This window comes from Martes martes, assembly GCF_963455335.1.
Source record: "Martes martes genome assembly, chromosome: 3".
Taxonomy (NCBI): domain Eukaryota; kingdom Metazoa; phylum Chordata; class Mammalia; order Carnivora; family Mustelidae; genus Martes; species Martes martes.
In genome coordinates, this window is record NC_137890.1 from 69502342 (window position 1) to 69521759 (window position 19418).

Genomic DNA, 19418 nt, shown 5'->3' on the forward strand with positions numbered 1-19418 from the left:
TTTAACTCAAAATTTTAAGGTTGTACCTGTTTTTACAAGTGATGTATATTTATGGTTCAAAAGTCATTAAATTTTTATTTATTTATTTATCTATCCGGTTATTAGGCATGGGCTGTGTTCACGGCCCCATTCCTGTGGCTTTTCTGCTGAGTTGAGCTCATTGAATTTTAAGCCCAGACTGAGGCAAGAAGGGCCAGCATGTTTCTGTGTTCTTGTTTCTACCAAGCAAGAATTCTGTCTTTCTTTTCCCCTAAATAAGTGAAAAGAAGCTCAATAATTTTTGAGGTCTCTGCGATAATTCTGGACTACTTACTAATAGGAAAAAAACAACAACATGAAAGCCTCAGCTGAAAGGAACTTTTTTGCTTCAATTCAGAGAAGGAAAAAAAGCATAATCCTATTAAAATTTAGTAATCAGGCCCCAGTTGAGATTCTGACTGGCTTGATAATCACCATGGAGCCACAGAGTACTTAGCCGGTAGATAGCTAAATTTAATTAACAGTACAGATTGCTGGATAAACCTCCTCATTCATTTTCCTGATCTATGCCCTTGTCTCCCCTGCCCCACCCCCGCTCTAGTGTCCTCTCTTGGTTTCCTTGTTTTCCTACCCCAAGCTCTGTGCAGCAGCAGAGGACAACCCGCAGCAGGAGGACTTTGAGCCTGGTGGGGTCCTGGAAGGGGAGAAGGCTCAGGCTCAGAAGGATCTGGGTGTGAACGCCAACAGTCACCGGTTTTGCGCACGCCTTCCCACTGTTCCTCTCCAAAATGGCGGGAGGCGTGAGCTTAGAGGGTGAAGGGCTGGGTGCTGTGCGCTGTCTGGATTATGTCCCGCAACAACACTGTTACTGCACTGCCTCTTTCTATTGCTCCCCACCTCTTCCACAACTCTTGGAGACCTAACCTTGCCAGGAACCTAGAGTTTCCACCTAGAACCTTCCACAAGGAATCAAGGCCTCTGGGAAAATATTGCCCCTCATTTTATCAGAGTTTAATGACCCCTGTTTCTATCTCTCACATTGTCTGGCGCAGTGGCAACATACACATTTAATGGCTGATTAAGGTATGAATAAATAAATGGGAAATTATCTGAGTACATTTTGTCTTCTCCAGTTGCTTATTTACTTACAATTTATACGTGACCTTCTTGCAAAAAGATGTGCAAATGCTTTGCTCTCTTTTTCTACATATTCCTCTTTGGTCGTATGTGAGGACTAGAATTGGAGCAGAAGTCCTTGGTGTGACATACAGCATCTCTACTATGTGGCCTTGGCACCTTATTTAACCTCCCTGAGCCTTAGTTTCTTCCTCCCTAAAATGGGGAAGATAATATCTTTTTAGAGATTGTTATGAGGAAAATGAGTCATTGTATATAAAAGCCTAACACATTTAGCATCATGGCTAGTCCATGGTATTAACAATGACAGTGCAGATATTTTCTAGCAGAATATTTGAATGTCATACGAGAGAATTGAAACAAGAATTACATGGACTTTTGGGTGCCCTATAAGCCTTTCTTATGCAATTTATATCAGGGAGAACATTCCTAAATATGCTTTCAAACAAAACAAAACAAAACAAAAAACAACACAAAACCAGCAGTATTCTAGTATGATATTTATTTCTAGGAAAACAAATTCCAATAACAAGTGTACATGATGATGATTACCAAATTAAAGAATAATGGAAGCAAATTTACAATATACTGTTTTAGCCTCTAAGTAGCTTATTCTCTGTTTAGTAAATATTCCTGTTATAGCAAATGTTTATCTCTAGTTAAACTACAAAATGCCTAAAGCTTTCACACGGTCTAGAATTTCCTTTTGCCTTTTCCATAATAGTTATTTAGTAAATTGCCGACAAATTTTACCCTGCCACCATGTGCCTGACACTGTGTCAGGTGCTGTGGAAACTACTTGAAAAAAAGAAGGACTCCAGTTCACAGATTCCTATAACTTGATTTCAGAGAAAGCAGTCCAAAGCCATGTGCACCCAGGGCCAGATTGCCCTGCTGATTTGTAGGCTGAGTGCAGGATGAGGTCATTTACCCAGACATTTTAATAACTGTCTTATAATAACTGGCCGCCTTAGAAAATGCACTTTTATTCATCTCCCTCCAGTCAGAATCCTATCTTCTTGTCTTTATTAGAATTGGATTACAAAAAAGAGAGCGATCAGAAATGTTGCATTGAAGAATAAAATTGAAAAAAAGGAACCAGTTGGGGATGGTGTCCGGGACAAAAGACATAGCAGCTGAGACCGCGGTTTCTCCAGGATGTTTCTCCTGCTATGTCAGAGACCACAATATGAAATCATATAAACCATTTGGATTAGAACTCGTCAACAATGCTTTCCTAGCAACAAAGTGTAGACTGACCTTAACTTTCCTACAACGTTCATGTGGGTTTCCTGGACTCGATGAGCGTGGGTGTGGCTCTTGTCTACAATCTTGTGGCCAAAACTGTAGGTACGGTTTATCTTCCCCGGAGTCCTGTGACATTGTTCCAAAGTGGCATTGCTCTCACTGATTTCAGATACTGTCAACATAACATTTTATCTTTCAAAGCACAGGATTTTAGAGCATGAAAAGAAAGAGACTTCATTTTACTGGCGAGAAGCCTGGGATCAGGGAGGTTAAAGTGCCGCTCAAGGTCACTCAGCTAGCTGGTCACTTTGATGGTTTCACTGAGCATCTCTTGACTCTCCTTTAGAGCAAGATTTTTCTGTAAAAGCCTCTGCCCTCCGGAGGCATTCTTTTCTCTCCCACCTAATTGCTAATATATTTCTAATAGGTACATTTCTTTCCTTAAAAAAAAATTAAAAGAGGGGCACCTGGGTGGCTCAGTGGGTTAAGCCTCTGCCTTCGGCTCAGGTCATGATCCCAGGGTCCTGGGATCGAGCCCCGCATCGGGCTCTCTGCTCAGCAGGGAGCCTGCTTCCTCCTCTCTCTCTGCCTGCCTCTCTGCCTACTTGTGATCTCTCTGTCAAATAAATAAAATCTTTAAAAAAAAAAATTAAAAGAGAATATGTGTAAACCTTTTGGTGACAGCACTAGATGGACTATGACCAAGCAAATAGTTTTGTTAAATTAAAAACATTCAGAAATGACTTTGCTTACTATCTAAAAACCCGTGGTGGACCAATCATCAAAGCTTCCCTGAGAAAAATACACTTAAAAAGCTGAAAATCTTGTAGACAATTTGATTATTTTTTTTGTTTTCTTTTTGTATTTTATGTAGTGACTTCACTTTAGTACCTGCTTGTGTCATAACTTATTAAAATAAATAAGCCTTTCGAATTGTTTACAAAGTTCCAAAGTCTTTTTGGAAACGTGTCTTAGTGTTGAAACTTACCAATTAATAGTACTTTCTCTGCATTCCTGGGAGGTGTGTATAGAGGTGACCCTACAATCCAAGTTCAGTTCCCCCTCCTCTCTTTTTCATGTTAGAAGCCAGGGGGTTTTAGGTATGATCCCAGCCATTTGTGTGTGAGGAGAAATTGTTTTATTATTCCTCCTAATTTCAGTACTAAGGCAATGAAGCCATTTTGTTCTGCTAAAAGCCGATCACCTTCTCTCATGGTATTAGCAGTCATTTTCTGCCCGTTTGGGAGGTTTGATGTGCTGTTTCCCATTGAAGATTGTATTCAAATGAGCATTGGGACATATTGGGAGAAGAGTCTGAGGGGTAAAATGAAAATAGTCTAGAAAAAAAAATGCATAGGGATAAGAGTGCTTTTTTCATTTGTTCTGAATTCTTGGATTTTTTTTTTTTTAAGAGTGTGTAATTTATAGTGGGCACATGGAGAAATGGGTGCAGTGTTCCCACTGTATGCCCTTTATTTTTGGTCTGTCACAGTGGTGGTGCTAAGAGCCACAGGCTTAAAAGCATTTAGAGTTTTGCTTTCATGCCTATCTCAGTAAATCCTTAAGATATTTTTGAAGTAAACCAGGTTCAGGGCAAAATAAAGCCCAAACAGGCATCCATTAACCATAACGAACTTTAGCCAAATATTTACTCATCAGTTAAAGTGAACTTGCTAAGTGATCACTGGGTACCTAGTACGGTGAGAAGGTGGTTTCTCCCCAGAGGAGGTCACAAAGCTAAATTTTAAAATAACATAAATCTAGAGTTAGGCTTGGGATCATCATTTTTGCAATAGTAGTTAAAATGATTTATAGTGGATTCAAACTGAAAGTAAGATGAGACATAAGGTGGTACATTTCCCTCAGTGACTCTTAGTGAGATGCTGCTAGAAATCCAGACTACTCAGGACAGGACAAGGACAGGGAGTAAAGGGTACAGAGAACCATCTTGTAGTTGGGAGACTGATCGAGCCCAGCAAAAAGAATCTATTTAGAAAGGTGAAATTGAGAAATAAGTGCAAGTTTCTGATTTGAGAAATAGCTATAAACTGGGCCCTGTCCGTAATAAGGGCGCCAATATACAGCAGGAGAGGTGAGCAGCAGGTTCCTTTGTTAGAAGGAGGTTCATATACAGCAGATAGAAGTGTCCTGGAGTGCTAGTGCTAGGTGAACTCTGAGATTTGTTTAGGTGATCTGGCAAGATGACTTACGGTTGGAGTCTGTCCTGTCTTCCTCCTCCCTTCCCTTCCCTCCGTCCCTCCCTTCCTTTCTCTTTCCTTCTTTCCATCTTCCTTCCCTCCTTCTTTCTTCCTTCCATTCCCACTTTCTCCTTGCTTCTTTCTTATAACTAGCCATTTAATACAAGTGTTAAAGATACAAGCACCTTGGAGATTTCAAACAATTTGTAGATATGCCTACTATCACTTCTTGCCAATATACAAAAGGATCTTCTAAAATTTTGATTTGTAACTCTTTCTTATGATTTTATTTCAAGTTATCCCTCCTGTTGCTTTTTAGACAATAAAAAGAAAGGAAACAAAACATTTTTAAATGACAAAAAGAAGAGGAAATACAAGGTGTGGAATTATTATTGATTCACCCCAACAGACACTAAGCTTATAGCTCCAATACCTAGCTATAATTAGTTTAAAAAGGAAACAACAAATGCCACTTCATAGTCTTTAGCTTAGAAATCAACTTTAGTCAGACAGTAAATCCAATGTAGAAGGACTTGTGGGTTCTGTTATCAAGGCAAAGTGTCCAACCATTTGTCATTTTCACAGAGTAGTCTGACAGGGGCAAGAAGTTTCTTCATGAAGAGAACTCTGAACCAAGAAACCCACCCACCAGTCACTATCCCCTGGGGGAATCTGACATTAGAGTCTGGATAACTCCAAACTGTTTTGGAACATATTTGATTTTCTAAAACTGATGAGCAGTGAAATAAACCTGTTCAGTCAACTGAGATGGGATTTATTTCAGGGCAGGGGTGAGGGAGCCGGAATTGAATCTTTTTCAAAAGAAACTGTTTCACAATGTTTCTGAGTGTGGTGTGTATTGGAAGTTGGATGGTTTCCATGAAACAAAAGTGGACCAAAAAAACAAGAGCTTTGAGTAATACTTAGAGGGCGGTCGAGTTTGTGTGTGCACGCACGTGTGTGTGTGTGTGTGTGTGTGTGTGTGTAAGAGCAAAGGGTCCTCAGAGATTTTTCTCAGAATTAACTCTGTGTGTGCACTTTAGTTTTTCATGTGCATATTCTTAGGACTCATTCATTATTCTGTAAATGCTGGCTATATACTTATTCTTTTCTGGGCCTAAGGGGGCCATTGTGGATTCAACATCAAATAAGGCAGAAGTCCCTATCCTCAAAATGTTACAGTGTCAGCCAGCTAAAAGTTTGTTTCCCATTCACACTGGGACAAGATGCTCTAGGTCTAGGTGGACTGATCTCCCCCACCTCAACACGCAGCTTCTGAGGTCCTGAGGTCACCTGGCCATTGGCACAACCCCTTGTGGATAGAGAAGGCAAAGGGGTGGGAGATCACAGGGCATGTGAATGATCACATACCTTTGCACAGCACTTCTCCCCACGGCCTACCTACAAGGGAGACTGGCCGCCCACAGGTTTGTAAAATACGGACTCAATGTCCCTCCACAATATTATTTTTTAAAAAATTAATGAAAAAAAATCATAGTAAAAATATCCTTTTATTAAAAACTGACCTGTTTACAAAAGAAAAAACAAAACAAAAAACAAAACAAAACAACAACAACAAAACTGACGTGGAAAGCTAAGACTCATGTACTAGATCCAGTTTATTAATATTAGTGACAAATAAGGATGCCAGTCTCAATGAAATAGATGACCATCTGACCATTTATTTTTAATTAGGTTCCAGATTTGTGCAATCAGACTTTTCATGAATGTAAGATTGATGAATTTGCTTTTTATTTATTTTACTCATCATCCTTTCTGAAGTTACAAATAAGCAGTAGAAAGGCGAAAAGTGGAATTAGGAGGTTAATAAACTCAGGAGGTAAATCAGCCTGACTCAATGCCCAAGTCGGGTCAATACTGTGATGCTAATAGTTATCTTCTTAAAAAAAAAAAAAAAAAAAAAAATCAAGAGTTAGCAGTCCTCAGCATCTCACTCTAGTATATGGACGGAGTGGGACCCTTGTCTTCCTTCTGCCTGGCAGCCTTCCAGGCAACACCCTCCCTCCCAGTGCCCTGATCACACCCCCCCACCCCCAGGCCAAGGCTCAGAAGGGGAAGTTTAGCCACAAGCTTAAAGGACAGGAAGTGACTCATGGTTCCCCCAGGGGTCAGGTGAGTGGGTAGTGAGGGAAGGCTGGGAGAGAGAATTCCAGATTCAAAAATTAGCCCAGATGGGAGAGTGGCCAGGGCTGGAATTTCAGAAATGACCATGACATCAGCAAGAGTGATACTCCCCCACTTTCCCAGACAAGCATCTCAAACCTCTGCTGTGAATTCTTCCCCATCTATTTTCACAGCATGATTGGGAACAAAGAGTTATCAATATGATGGCTAAGGAGAATGGTTGTAAATCCCTGAGGCAGAATTTCAGAGAGGAGGCTTCTGGCAGAGTTTATGGGCAATTTAGTGTGATCTGGGTTTTGCTAATAGGAACCCTTATGCCAAAGAGAATTTTGAAACCTAGAATTCAGTAAACTGAAGGTGTATGGATTTTTTTTCCCGCTCTTTGGGGATTATTAATTTCAAATATTCTAAATATGATGATACCATTATTGTGTTAGGAAATACATGAGGTTGCGGGCTATCTAAATAATATACTGTTTAGACTATAAATAGAAACCACACTGGACACAGAAGACAGGAGTAAAATTTGAGCAAGGTTGTGAACGTGGCTCATTAGTACTTCCGTGGCGCTGTGAGGATACTCTTTGCACCAAGAAGGAGGAAGTCCTTTAGAAATATCGTCTTTGCTATTTGTAGTCAGCTGCGGAATATTTCAAAACGGTATTTATCTTCTTAAAGGGCATGTAAGGAAAGATTTGGAATTTACAAATAAACGATTAACCGTTGGAATCCTAAGGAAACTCTTGAGCTGTGAGTAGAGAGTTCTTTCTGTTTGCTGCTACAAGACCCTGTTGATAATGTGAACGAGTAGGACCGACACCATCTGACATTTCAGTTGCATTTAGGGGTTTGATACATTAGAAGGATGTGGGGCTCTTTCTGTTCCAAACCGAATCCTTTCTCCCGGTGACTTTATTTTGAGTCGGTGATGCAAATCCATGGTGTTCCTTTTTAATGCGAATGAAAACTATGAGCAAAGGAAGTGCGGAGGTTTGGAATCTTCGCTGATGCCTCACAGGTCACTGGGGAGCAGTGAGGTTCTTCTCCACTGTCAGTGGCCGGAAGCATGAGAAAGGACTATTCTTTACTCCTTGCTCTGAAGTTCTCTGAGCCTCTGTACTGGAAGCTTCCTCAGTTTGCCACGCAAACATTCACCAAGTCCCTTGGTTGGTGCTGGCGGGATATGCGAAGACAATGCCGGTGGACGGCAACAGGAGAGCAGAGTAAAGCGAAAATCCCGGTGCCCGGTAAGTGCTGGGTGGGAAGCCCGGAGAGGGTACAAAAGTGTGACTGGGGCAAACCTTTCTCATGTGGGGGCCAGGAGCGGGAGGTTTTTGCAGGAAGGACTCTGCACAGAAGGTAAAATTAGAGCCGAGAATTACAGAGATAGAGGGGGAAGAAGAATTCGCTAATCTGATGAAGGGGGAGAAAGTCATGCCAAACACAGGCGGAGTCCCTAAAGACAGCAGCAACTGGGAGCGGGGTGAGGTGGTGGTTTTAGGGAACTGCGAGGTGTTCAGTACCGCTGATGTCCGGGGCACTGTTGCCAGTGGAGACACAGACGGACAGGCTGGGGACCCCGGGGGCACTCCAGAACTGTATGCTGTCCCCAGATGTTGGGATTTTATTCTGGGGCCATCTGAGAGCCACACCGGATTTTTAGATAAGGGTTGAAGTCTGGATTCCATCTCTGAGGCTACCTTTGCAGGACGTTGGGTGCACTCCCGAATAAAATGCACAAATTGTCATCAGAACCTGAGATCTTCTGCTATATTATGGAAATATATTTGAGGAGGTCTTTTTGTTTCTAAGCTGGTACTTTATGTCACTGAGCAGAGACTCTACCTCCTTCCTGTGATCTAAAACGTGGACGACAGTCAGCTCTGCACGGCCTGAGCACCCCCTGTGCATTCCAGTCAGATTCCGGGTCTGGCTTCACATCCCTGTAGCTTGAATGCGCTTAGGATTGCCTGAACCTCACATTCTCTAGTGCTCAGGGGGATTGTGGGTAAACAGTAATAACAAATCACCTCTCTAAAAGTGAAATTTCTCTTTTAAATGTACACCCGAACCCCACCCCCCCCAACCAGCCTGGCAGAATGTCCAGCGGAATGAGAAGCCAGAGGGTGGTCCATCATCTTGGGGCATCAGTTTTCTTAAAATATGAGTGAAGGTTTTATTGTTTTAAAACAAGCATGGGCATGTTATGTTCTTCCTCTCTGTGGGCGGAAATGTCAAATAAATCTGGGGGTATCTGCTTTATTTTCTTCTGCCACTGGAGTGCCTTAGTGGAAAAAACGTGAAAAGTACTCATTTTAGTCAATAACAACAGCTCCAATTTTTAAGTGCCTGCTCCTCGTCAATTCACAGACTTCATTTTATTCAGCAAATGTAAACACAACATGAGTCCGAAGCCCCGTGCCAGGGACGAGAGTTGCCGCGGTAAACCAAATTGCATTCCTTGTTGGGGAGTTTCTGTTAACAGCCTTCCAGCTGCTCTGAAGAGTATGGAGGAAGTTGTGCACACTTCGCAGATGGGAAACTGAGACTTTAAAATGCAACCCAGTTTGCTCAGGGACCCCTCCCATCCTCTCCATGTGGCTCTCCACGGCCACACTGAAAAGCTTTTGGTCTCAGCTTGCGGTCTCCCTTTCCTTATCTATTCCTGCCTTCTCTTCATCCTTTAAAAACATTCATTGGGGGCGCCTGGGTGGCTCAGTGGCTTAAGTCTCTGCCTTTGGCTCAGGTCATGATCCCAGGGTCCTGGGATCGAGCCCCGCATCGGACTCTCTGCTCAGCGGAGACCCTGCTTCCCTTCCTCTCTCTCTCTGCCTGCCTCTCTGACTACTTGTGATCTCTGTCAAATAAATAAATAAAATCTTAAAAAAACAACAACAACAAAAAAAAAAACAACAACAACAAAAAATCTTAAAAAAAAAACAAAAACAACAACAAAAAAAAACATTCTTTCCGTCAGGTCTGTCTACTCTCCTAGCTCTAGAAATGAAGGAGTTCTGTCAATCAGCAGCAGCAGCTCCTATGCAGGCTTATTTTTATGTTAATTTTTTAAAAGATTTTATTTATTTATTTGACAGACAGACATCACAAGTAGGCAGAGAAGCAGGAAGAGAGAGAGAGAGGAGGAAGCAGGCTCCCTGCTGAGCAGAGAGCCTGATGATCGACTGGATCCCAAGACCCTGGGATCATGACCTGAGCCAAAGGCAGAGGCTTTAACCAACTCAGCCACCCAGGTGCCCTTTTTATTTTAATTATTAACAGTAGCCAAAGCACCCACAACCGTCACAAACCTATATTGAGCCCCTACTATTTACAAATGCACTCTGATGAGACTGTGAGTCTGTAAATAGTTGGAAGTCATGGTTACATCTGTCACATCAAATAACAATTCAGGATGGCCAGAAATCGTGGAGCAGTGGAGATCATAAGTGTTAGAAATGTTCAGGGAGGCTTCTTGGAAGAGGTGCCCAACAAGGTACACCTTCAAGGAAAGAGAACCTTTAAGCAGAGTAAAGGGAAGAGTTTTCTAGCAGACTTCAACTAAATCTAGTGCCCAGCGAAAGTCACCTCAGTGTGTCACATGTTTTCCCTGTGCTCCTGAGAACCAAAGTCAGCCGATGCTTAAGAGAGGCATTAATCTACCCTGATTAAAAGCCGACGCCCTTCCCCAGGGGTGCCATCAAGGACTAACTGGTTGAGTCCTTTGAGGGTGTGATTGGGGTGGCCTCGGGCAGTTGGGTTTCCTCTGGAGCATATCCAGGGAGATTTGGGTGGTCCACACTGAATGAGGACTCAGATCTGTTCGTGAGGAGATCTAACCCTTTTTGCTCAATAGCAGAACTACCCGCCCCCATCCCAGAGTCTTCCAAACTCAAAGTGACTCTGGACCAAATCTGACTTCCTAACACTATTCCAAATCCACATCTGGAATGCCTCTAAGCTGCGTGAGATTTCATGCCATTGATTTGTTACTGATTGAGACTAGGGCTGGCACTCAGCCCACACTCTGCCCCAGGAATCATAGCAGCAGACTTCTCAAATGGAGTGGAACAGAAAGCTATGAAAACCCAGCGTGTGCCCCTCGGCCTCCTTCAGTCAAGCCAGGAAAGGAAGAAGAAAGCAGGAGAGCCTTTTCAGAGGGTACAGGTACCTTTGCCAGAGACCTCTGACCAGCACTAATCTGGAGGTCCTGTGCTGGGAATCAGTAGGAGCCTTGGACCATTCTGGAAGGGGATTAATGCAGAACAAGTTCGGTGAAAGATGGCCTGCCGGAGAGCCATGGAACAGAAGCAGCACTCCTGGCTTCTCTGCCGTTGGGTGTGCCCCAAGCCCGGGGTTCCCAGGGCTCTGCCAGACTCTAGAGATCCCAGAGATGAATCAGGCTACCTCTGCCGTTGAAGGGCTTGTGGTCTCGTGGGGAGACAGACATGTAATAGGAACATTTTAGGCTAATCTCATAAGAATCATAAGAGACTAAAAAAGTCCGGAGAAGAACAGGCTACCCTGGGATTCAGGAGGTGAGGTCCTAGCTGAATCCTGAGAGAAGAAAATGCAATTAAGGCAGGAGAACAAGAAGTTAGGAGGAACATGACAGACGAAGGGAGGAAACAGCCTCAGCACAGCGTGGGAAGTGAAACAGCACCATGGGACCAGCCAGCCCCAGGCACTTCCTCACAACTGGGCCTAACGTGGGCCATGAGCCCCTGGAAGCAGGCAGAGGCCCAGTGAGGGAGGGCGCCGGTGCTGGGAGAGTGGGCTGCTAGTTTATTCTGTGGGTGACAGGGAGGCACTAAGGAGTCTGAAGGGGAATGACTGGGCTTATGCTGTAGAGAGATTCGGAAGGCAAGAACTGAAGGGGGGAGATCCTCTCGGAGGTCTGTTGCAGTAGGTCCTAGGGGTGTGATGAGGGAATGTGGGTGGGGAGCACAGGAGTTTGAGAAAGGAGTTTGAGAAACACATTTCAGAGAGAAATTCAGCAGTCTTGAGATTTTGTTGTGAAAATGTGGGGGGTATGGGAGGGGGAGGAGTCTAAGAAGACTTCCGGGTGTCAGATTCTTAGAACTGTGTTCAGTTTATTCATTTATTTAACCCCATGCTTCTGAAGGAACAGAGTGTCATCCAAGACCATGTTCTTTAAGTGAAGGGGAGTCAGGAAGTCAGTTAGTGGGTTTACCCAGAAATTTTTAATAAAAGAAAAACCAGGAAAGAAAATGGCATTTGGCATTTTCTAAATAAATGTAACTAGAGTTAACTAGAGCTTAACTAGAGTGTAACTAGAGTTTTGTGAAACTTTGTTTCAGTCTCTATGTGTGTGCATGTTGACAACTATATGAAGTGTATTTCTTACTAAAGATAGTGGTAAAACATTTGCAAGTTCTATGATATTCATTTCCTGTGGTTGTGTCTGATTATTCCAGAGTATGACTATGTACCAGTCAGATTTGATGATCTTAAAAAGGGAGAGGAATTCCTTTGGGAGAAAAACAGGAAAATCTTCTCTTGCTGTTAATTTTTCAAGACCAAATCTTACAGTCGTCTGTGCCCTTGGGATTCCCAGAGATTCCATGCAGAGGGAGGGGAAAGGGGGTTGAGCCAGCAGAAATGACTCTTCCTGTCGGAAATGGGACAACATCAAATACCCTGCCCTTCAGAAAGCACAGGCCCCATCAAAGGCTACAGAGACACTGCTGCCCAAGGGTATCTTGGAGACTGGTCTCCTAGGGGCAGAATCACAGCTAGAAGAATAATGTTACCTTATTTTGGGGTTTTTTGTTTATTTATTTATTTATTTATTTATTTATTTATTCATTTATTTGAGAGAGAATGGACTCGCACTCAGGCCTGTGAGCATGCAGGGTTAGGGAGGGGTAGAAGGAGAGGAGGGGGAATCTCAGGAGACTGTGCTGAGCAGGAGCACGTGGGGCTCGATCTCACAACCCTGAGATCATGACCTGAGCTGAAACCAAGACTAGGATGCTTAACCGGCTGAGTCGCCCAGGTGCCTCTTACCTTATTTTCATATAAGGATTTCTGGTTTGCAAGTTACTTCCACAATATATGTTCCAATGTTTACAATAGCCTGGGGAGTTTGGAGGGGCCTGAATATCTAAAAATTATTTTGGGTGTTTACTGACCTATAAATATTAAAAGCTATAAATATATTCCTCTTCATATAGCCATTCACTCTTTTAGCCAACACTTATTGGCAAGGCTCTGGACAAAGGCTACAAAAATCTGCATATTTATTTAAGGATACTTGCAGTTTTACCTATGACATGTTTACAGAATGTCTGTGTCCCTGTATATATATTTGTGTGCCTGTGTGTGTGTTGGGGCGCAGGAGAGAGCGAGAGAAAGAACATTTATCTCTAAGTGCCAAAATCAAAAATTGATTGCCCACAGGAAACAAGGCAGGAAAAAGCTGACCCTTTTATAAACCGGGCGCATAAAGTTTTCTCCTTGGGGTAAATGTAAACACCTTAGTAATAGAATAAGTGAGTCAGAGAATCTAATGAAAGCTACGTCATCTCAGCAAGTAAAGCACCTGTACAGTATTTGCCTTCGAGGGAGTTCCCATGCCTGTGAGTTCTATCTAAAACCCCAGGTGAAGAACCCCTTAGTCTAGCAAGACAAACTTCATCTCAATTAAACAAACACACACACACAGTTGACCCTTGAATAACATAAGCTTGAACTGCACAGATCCACCTATGTGTGGATTTTTAAATATAAATATGGTACAATACTGTAAAAGTGTCTTCCTTACGATTTTCTTAATAACATTTTCTCTTTCCTAGCTTATTTTATTGTAGGATTACGGTATATAATACAGATGACACATTCAAAATATGTGTTAATCAGCTGTTTATGTTATTGGTAAGACTCCGGGTCAACTACAGGCCGTTAGTAAAGTTTTTGAGAAGTCAAAAATTTCGACTGTTGCAGGGTGGGTTCCCCTAACTCCCATGTCAGTCAGGGGTCAACTCTGTGTGTGTGTGTGTGTGTGTGTGTGTGTGTGTGTGTGTGTGTTAATATATGCTAATTGTTCCCTGGTTTGGAAAAACAAAAGTTCAAAGAAGACTGCTTTCTAAATTTTTCGTTCAGGATTAGGTATAATTTGAGCAGTCATGAAATGTTAATTATGATCATTTAAGCATAAGGGCCAAATATTTCTTTGCTTTTAAATATAAATGATTTGAAGTATTTTAGTGGTATTTCAATTATTTTCCTGATTGCCTCCTCATGAAGTAATCCCTGAATAGACACCTTGGATGTTTCTAATAATGGGAATGACCTTGACAGAAAGCCTATCCCAGAGATTCCCGACCTCAGGAGGCCAATGACATTGGGATCCACTTTAACCCTTGACTTTTCCCAGTCATTACTCCACAGAAAGCCCATATCCCTTGCTAACAATTTATTTATTTGTTCAGTTGTTTTCTCGTAACATGGAAAAACAATCTTCTGAAGGCATTTCCTTAATGAAGCCTGCATATCTGATACAGATTTCTTTCCCAAGGTTCTGATGGGGTTGGTATGTTTAAACACATCTTCCCTTGAGATCTTCCCATATCAAGCAAGTTATTGCTAACATTTTACTTATTAACTGGTAAGCACATCATACACTGTACTCACCAGGCTGTCTTCCCCAACCTGGTGTTGATATCCTAAAAGAAACAGCCTGTGGAAGCCCTTAGTTCCATTTTCAAAGTGTCACATTTCATTTATGACTCTCATTACCTCTTGTCTTGTATTGTGTGGAACATGGCTTCCTGGGATACAGCATTATTTAATAGAAAGAGTGGAACAAAATCTTCCACAGAATGTAAAAAACGAATTGCCTGTTAGATTCCTATCATAAGAAGGATCTGGATGCAGGGGACAGAGCTGTGTTTGCCCCAAAGCCCTCCTGCAGACACAGATGAAGGAGCATAAGCTTCTAATCCAGAAAGACCCCAATTCACAGGAATCCCAGCTTCAAAAGCAGTCGGTGGGCAGAAGAGGGATTGCCATGGGCAGAACCAGTAAGCCAACCATCTTTTGCCTCAAATCTCATTTCACCTGCTAAGTTTGTCCGGGTCACTTTATCCAAAATGCCCCCACTTGCTCTGAGCCTTGTAGGACTTTGTCCTGCTCTGGGAGGCTTTTGCTTTTCAGGGATTAGTGATTCCTGGATGTGTCTTTGTCTTCTCTGCTTTGGCTTAGAGACCTTCGGGGCGAGACCCTGCCTACAGTGCCTAATCGCAAGCTTTTCAGATCCTGGGCACCCCATGGATGTCTACCGAATAAATCAGTAACACGAATGCCTTCTGCTTCTGAAGACCGAATGAAAAAGCTGAGTGGAGAGCATCTAAAGCCATTGGAACCATTATTTTCTGTTGTAGGAAAGAAACAATAAGCACCTCCACTGTACTAGTAGCAAACACAGCTAACAACTCATTTTAACCTTTTAACAATGCTCTGAAGTAGGTACTGCTGTTTATTTCCACTTTATAGATAAGGAAACTGAGGCATGCTGACGTTAACTTGTCTAGGTCCATGGAGGTAATCAGAGGTAGAGGTAGGATTTGAACTCAGCCCTTGTCTCTAAAACTTTATGCCATATTACTGCTCTGTAACAGTTAGTCTGTGTATGCCCTCAAATAAAAGGATGTTTTCTAAACAAATTGACAGGCTCTTTTTAAAAAGCTAATTCATAAAACTGAGTATACGTGTTCAACAGAAGAAGAAATGAGTTTTATTTAATAGATATGCCATTAGTTAAGAGCAAAATGAAATTAGAATGTATCTTCATTTTTTTAAAAGATCTTATTTATTTGAGAGAGAGAGAGAGAGTGCACAGGAGCGGGAGTTGGTGGGGGGAGGGGCAGGGGGAGAGGAAGAAGCAGGCTCTCCACTGAGCAGGGAGCCCTATGCCAGACTCCATCCCAGGACCCCGGATTATGACCTGAGCCAAAGGCAGATGCTTAACCAGTGGAGCCCCCCAGGCACCCCTGTATCTTCATTTTAAACTCCCCTTTAAAACAATAACATTAACCCTGCACAAAAATAAACCTGTTTTGCTCTAAAGAGAGGCACTCTTGGTGGAATTGCTGGTTTTAGAAATTTGGGTCACATTTTGCTTTTGATTATTTAAAGGATTGGGGCAGTCATGTGGACTCCAAATATTCATCTAGTCATTAAAACAAGATGGGGAGTTTTTCTCCATTTGGTCTAGTATATCTGTCTTGTTTTGTTTTGTTTTGTTTTATAAGTGTAACCTCGAAACTTCAGCAACACACTTTTGAAAATACCAGTTTATGACATAAAGTTTTGAAATGCATCTTTGAAATTATCTAAATACATATGCAGGAGGTCAAAGACAAGTGGGACAGCTGTTCCATAAAATCTCCACTCTCCAAATACCAAGAAGGAAGAGGTGGGAACGTGGTCCAGGATCTAACCTTAACTTTGAACTTCCTGACTTGTGTTAGTTTAAGACATCCCTGTAGCATCATTTAAACATAGTTCTGGTGTATGAATAAACTTCCACTTGGAATTTCCTTTTTGAAGTCTGCTGAGAATATAAATCAAAACCATATGAGATGGGTCTTAATCCAGAATGTAAAATAACATGAGAAATGTCAACCCACAAGTACTCCCTGAAATACATTCACCAGGATTCACGTTCTGGCAAAATTCTTTCTTTAGAGCAAAAGCCTCCAGAGAACTGAATTTATTATTTTTAACCCATGATTATGACATCTGAATTGATACAAGAAGATGCTTTTTAAAGTTATGGCAGGAGGAATGTTTTTCAGCCATCTAGAATGATTGAAAATGAAATCAGTTGGCTTGGAAAGAGGTTCAAAAGGCGTTGTCAAGTGGAAATGCACATTATAATTTTATTTAAAGACTGTGTAAAATATATATAGTATATTTAGCCTAGATACATACACATCTTTGTAATAAAAGAAGGAGACCATTTGCCAACAAAATGTTAATACCTAGATGATAGAATTGTGGTGACTTTTCCTTTTTTTTCTTCCTTTTTTTCTTTCAGGTGTTTCAAATCTTGGGTTTAGATTTTGCTACTTTTCTGTTAGATTTCAGTCACTCTAATCTCTATTCAAGTTTGTTCAGAGGGAAATAACCCTTTTATACCTGAATTCGGTGAACATTTGGACAAGCATCTTAGTCAAGATCATATTATTGGCTACAATTAATAAAAATTGTTATATGCCCAGAGCTAGTCAGGTAATTAAGTTGTACTTATATTTTATAAGGTAGAACTACCTCAGCCTTCATTTAGAAGTGCTTATGTGTTTGCGTGGCACATTCTTCTGCCATTTCCTACTGTGCTTTAAGCTTAAAATCTGAAGCTTAAGGTTTTGTGACAAAATTATTAAGGCCCAGGGTTCTTTAAAATTAGAAGTTATTTGCTATACATAGTAAACCATTCAAGATTTAAAAACTTTAACTATGTTTGAAACCTTTAAAACTCCTTACAGTTTATATAACTTCTAAATCTATTTGATTACGTTCATGGTATATTTACGGGATGCCTCAATTGACTTTAATATCAGTACGCCATGTGGATGGACAGTCATTAATGTACCACTGTGTCTGAAGGAGAAGGAGAGCTCCAGCATATAAATTATTACCCACCCCTTCAGCCTGAATCTTAATCTCTTCCCTCCCAAATCAGGAAAGCTATTTCAATGACCTACCCTGTTTTAAATTACTTTCTGTAGGAGATACATAATGTCAGTGTCTACTAATGATTCGCAAAATAAAAATCCCAATGCTTAAAGAGCAAACCTCTGAGCTCAGCGCTCACATTGGCTTTGAAGAACATGGAGGGGGGAAAAAAAATGAATCCATAGCTGAAAACCCAATAAAAACATAATTTCTTAAGGCTGGCCCTAATTTTCTGAGACAGGTGATATATGTTTAGAAAATCATTTGCAAAATGAGTGCCATTGCAGACAAGCAGAAAACATTCCAGAAAATTGGCAAGGACACTTTGAAAATTTCTCAGTAAATATTTTATCCCAGTGACTATTTTTCTGGTAAATATTTAAAAATAAAAAGTACACACACAGAGACACTCTAAAGTTTTTTAATATAGTCAGATAATGAAATTACACTTGAGTTGTACACATCTTTTCTTGGGATTAAATGAAGCAGACTCTGGTTTCAGTTGATCCAAGTATTGGAATTGCTGAGAAATTAAATGCACAAAGCCTTGAACTGGGAATCAGTGGCTTTGGTGAGTATATAATGCTCTGCCAGCCCTATAAGGAGTGAAAGACTCAAAAAGAATCTGTCGGGTTCTTGGACTTATTTTATCAGGACAGTTTCCACTGCCTCTTCTGATGCTTGCACGGTAGAATTTTCCTTGATATCATGAGAGCTTCTGGTGTCGTTGAAGTTCCCAGAGCTATAAGAGCTGGACTAAGTTGGACTAAGTAAAATAGCAGATAAGCCTTTACAAGTACAGACTTTCAGATATGTCTGAAAATAGAGAAGGGTTTGAGTCCCTAAAGACATGCATATTTTTTAACATTAAAAATAAACAAATAAAACTCTTAAAGCAATATAGGATGAGAGAATACCTGTCCAAAACCAGGAAACCTGACTTCCTAGCAGTGGTGGGACTTGTCCAGACCAGTTGCTCCTCCCCAGGCAGGAGCTCATCAGCAAGGCCACGAATACGCAGGGACCCCTCGGAGACTGCCAGTTCGGCTGACCTGGAGGAAGTTAGAGCTTCTGCTCCTGAGAACCAACTCCAGCTCCCAGGGACTCCTCTTCTTCACCTTTCCTAGAGAAGCTGAAGAAGCCAAGACAGAGAGAAAAAGTCATCCCCAGAATCTCATTCCCTCGTCCCAAGAAAGACGACTCAACTTTATTATCTTGGCGGGTCAACATGGCGACACTTTGACCAAGGCCTGCGGGTGATGAGCTTCTTTCTCATTTTCTGCAGCAACGTTCTGTCCCCCTACCTTGCAGTTCAGTTGCTTCACTGCCTCCACCATGAAGGATCTCTTGGGATTTTGTGGCAGGCAGTGGCTCCACAACTTCAAAAAGCTGGGGGTGTCCTATGCTCGCGTCTGCGTGCAGGCTCCCTGAGAAAGACCACAGGCGCCTGCTGGGAACAATCTGTACAAAATGAAAGGAGAGAATGAAGAGCTACTCTGCCTCATGGAAAACTTGAGTCAAAACAATCTGGTCAGAAACTATTTGGCTGGCAGAGCATACACTTTCCGCTTTCTTTTTCTTTGAGATGGAGCGAGCTGGGATTGAAAATTTTTGTTCTTTTTTTTTATACTTTTAAGAATACGGGCATAAGGAACAGTATTTATATTCCTGAGGACTTTCCTTGTTCAGTTGCAACTGAACTTTTGATTTTCTGTTGTGTGTGTGTGTGACAGAGAAAAACTGTGGATGTGTGTGCACTCACACACTCACATATGGGGCTGCATGTGACAGAGGATCATGAAAGCATTGTTTACCTTTTTAAAAAAGGTTTTATTTATTTGGGAGAGAGAGAGAGAACAAGTGGTGGGGTGGGACAGGAGAGAGAAGCAGATGCCCCGCCGAGCAGGAAGCCCGACATGGGGGCTTGATCCCAGGACTCTGGGATCATGACCTGAGCTGAAGGTAGATGCTTAATCCACTGAGCCACCCAGGGGCCCTTACATTTTTTTTAAT

At 41.8% G+C, this 19418-nt stretch overlaps 1 protein-coding gene across 6 annotated transcripts in view; it reads left to right on the forward strand.

The window, feature by feature from the left end:
• The window catches only part of STARD13 (StAR related lipid transfer domain containing 13), a 516117-nt gene that overhangs the window by 427037 nt on the left and 69662 nt on the right, over nt 1-19418 (forward strand). The window contains exon 1 of one of the 6 annotated variants that reach the window (XM_080798628.1): nt 7797-7954. The exons of the other annotated variants lie outside the window; for them this stretch is intronic. Within the exon in view, the coding sequence (XP_080654754.1) occupies nt 7891-7954 (64 nt within the window). The 5' untranslated portion in view covers nt 7797-7890. Of the gene's footprint in view, nt 1-7796; nt 7955-19418 lie in introns of those variants that run through there. 6 annotated transcript variants of the gene reach the window in all.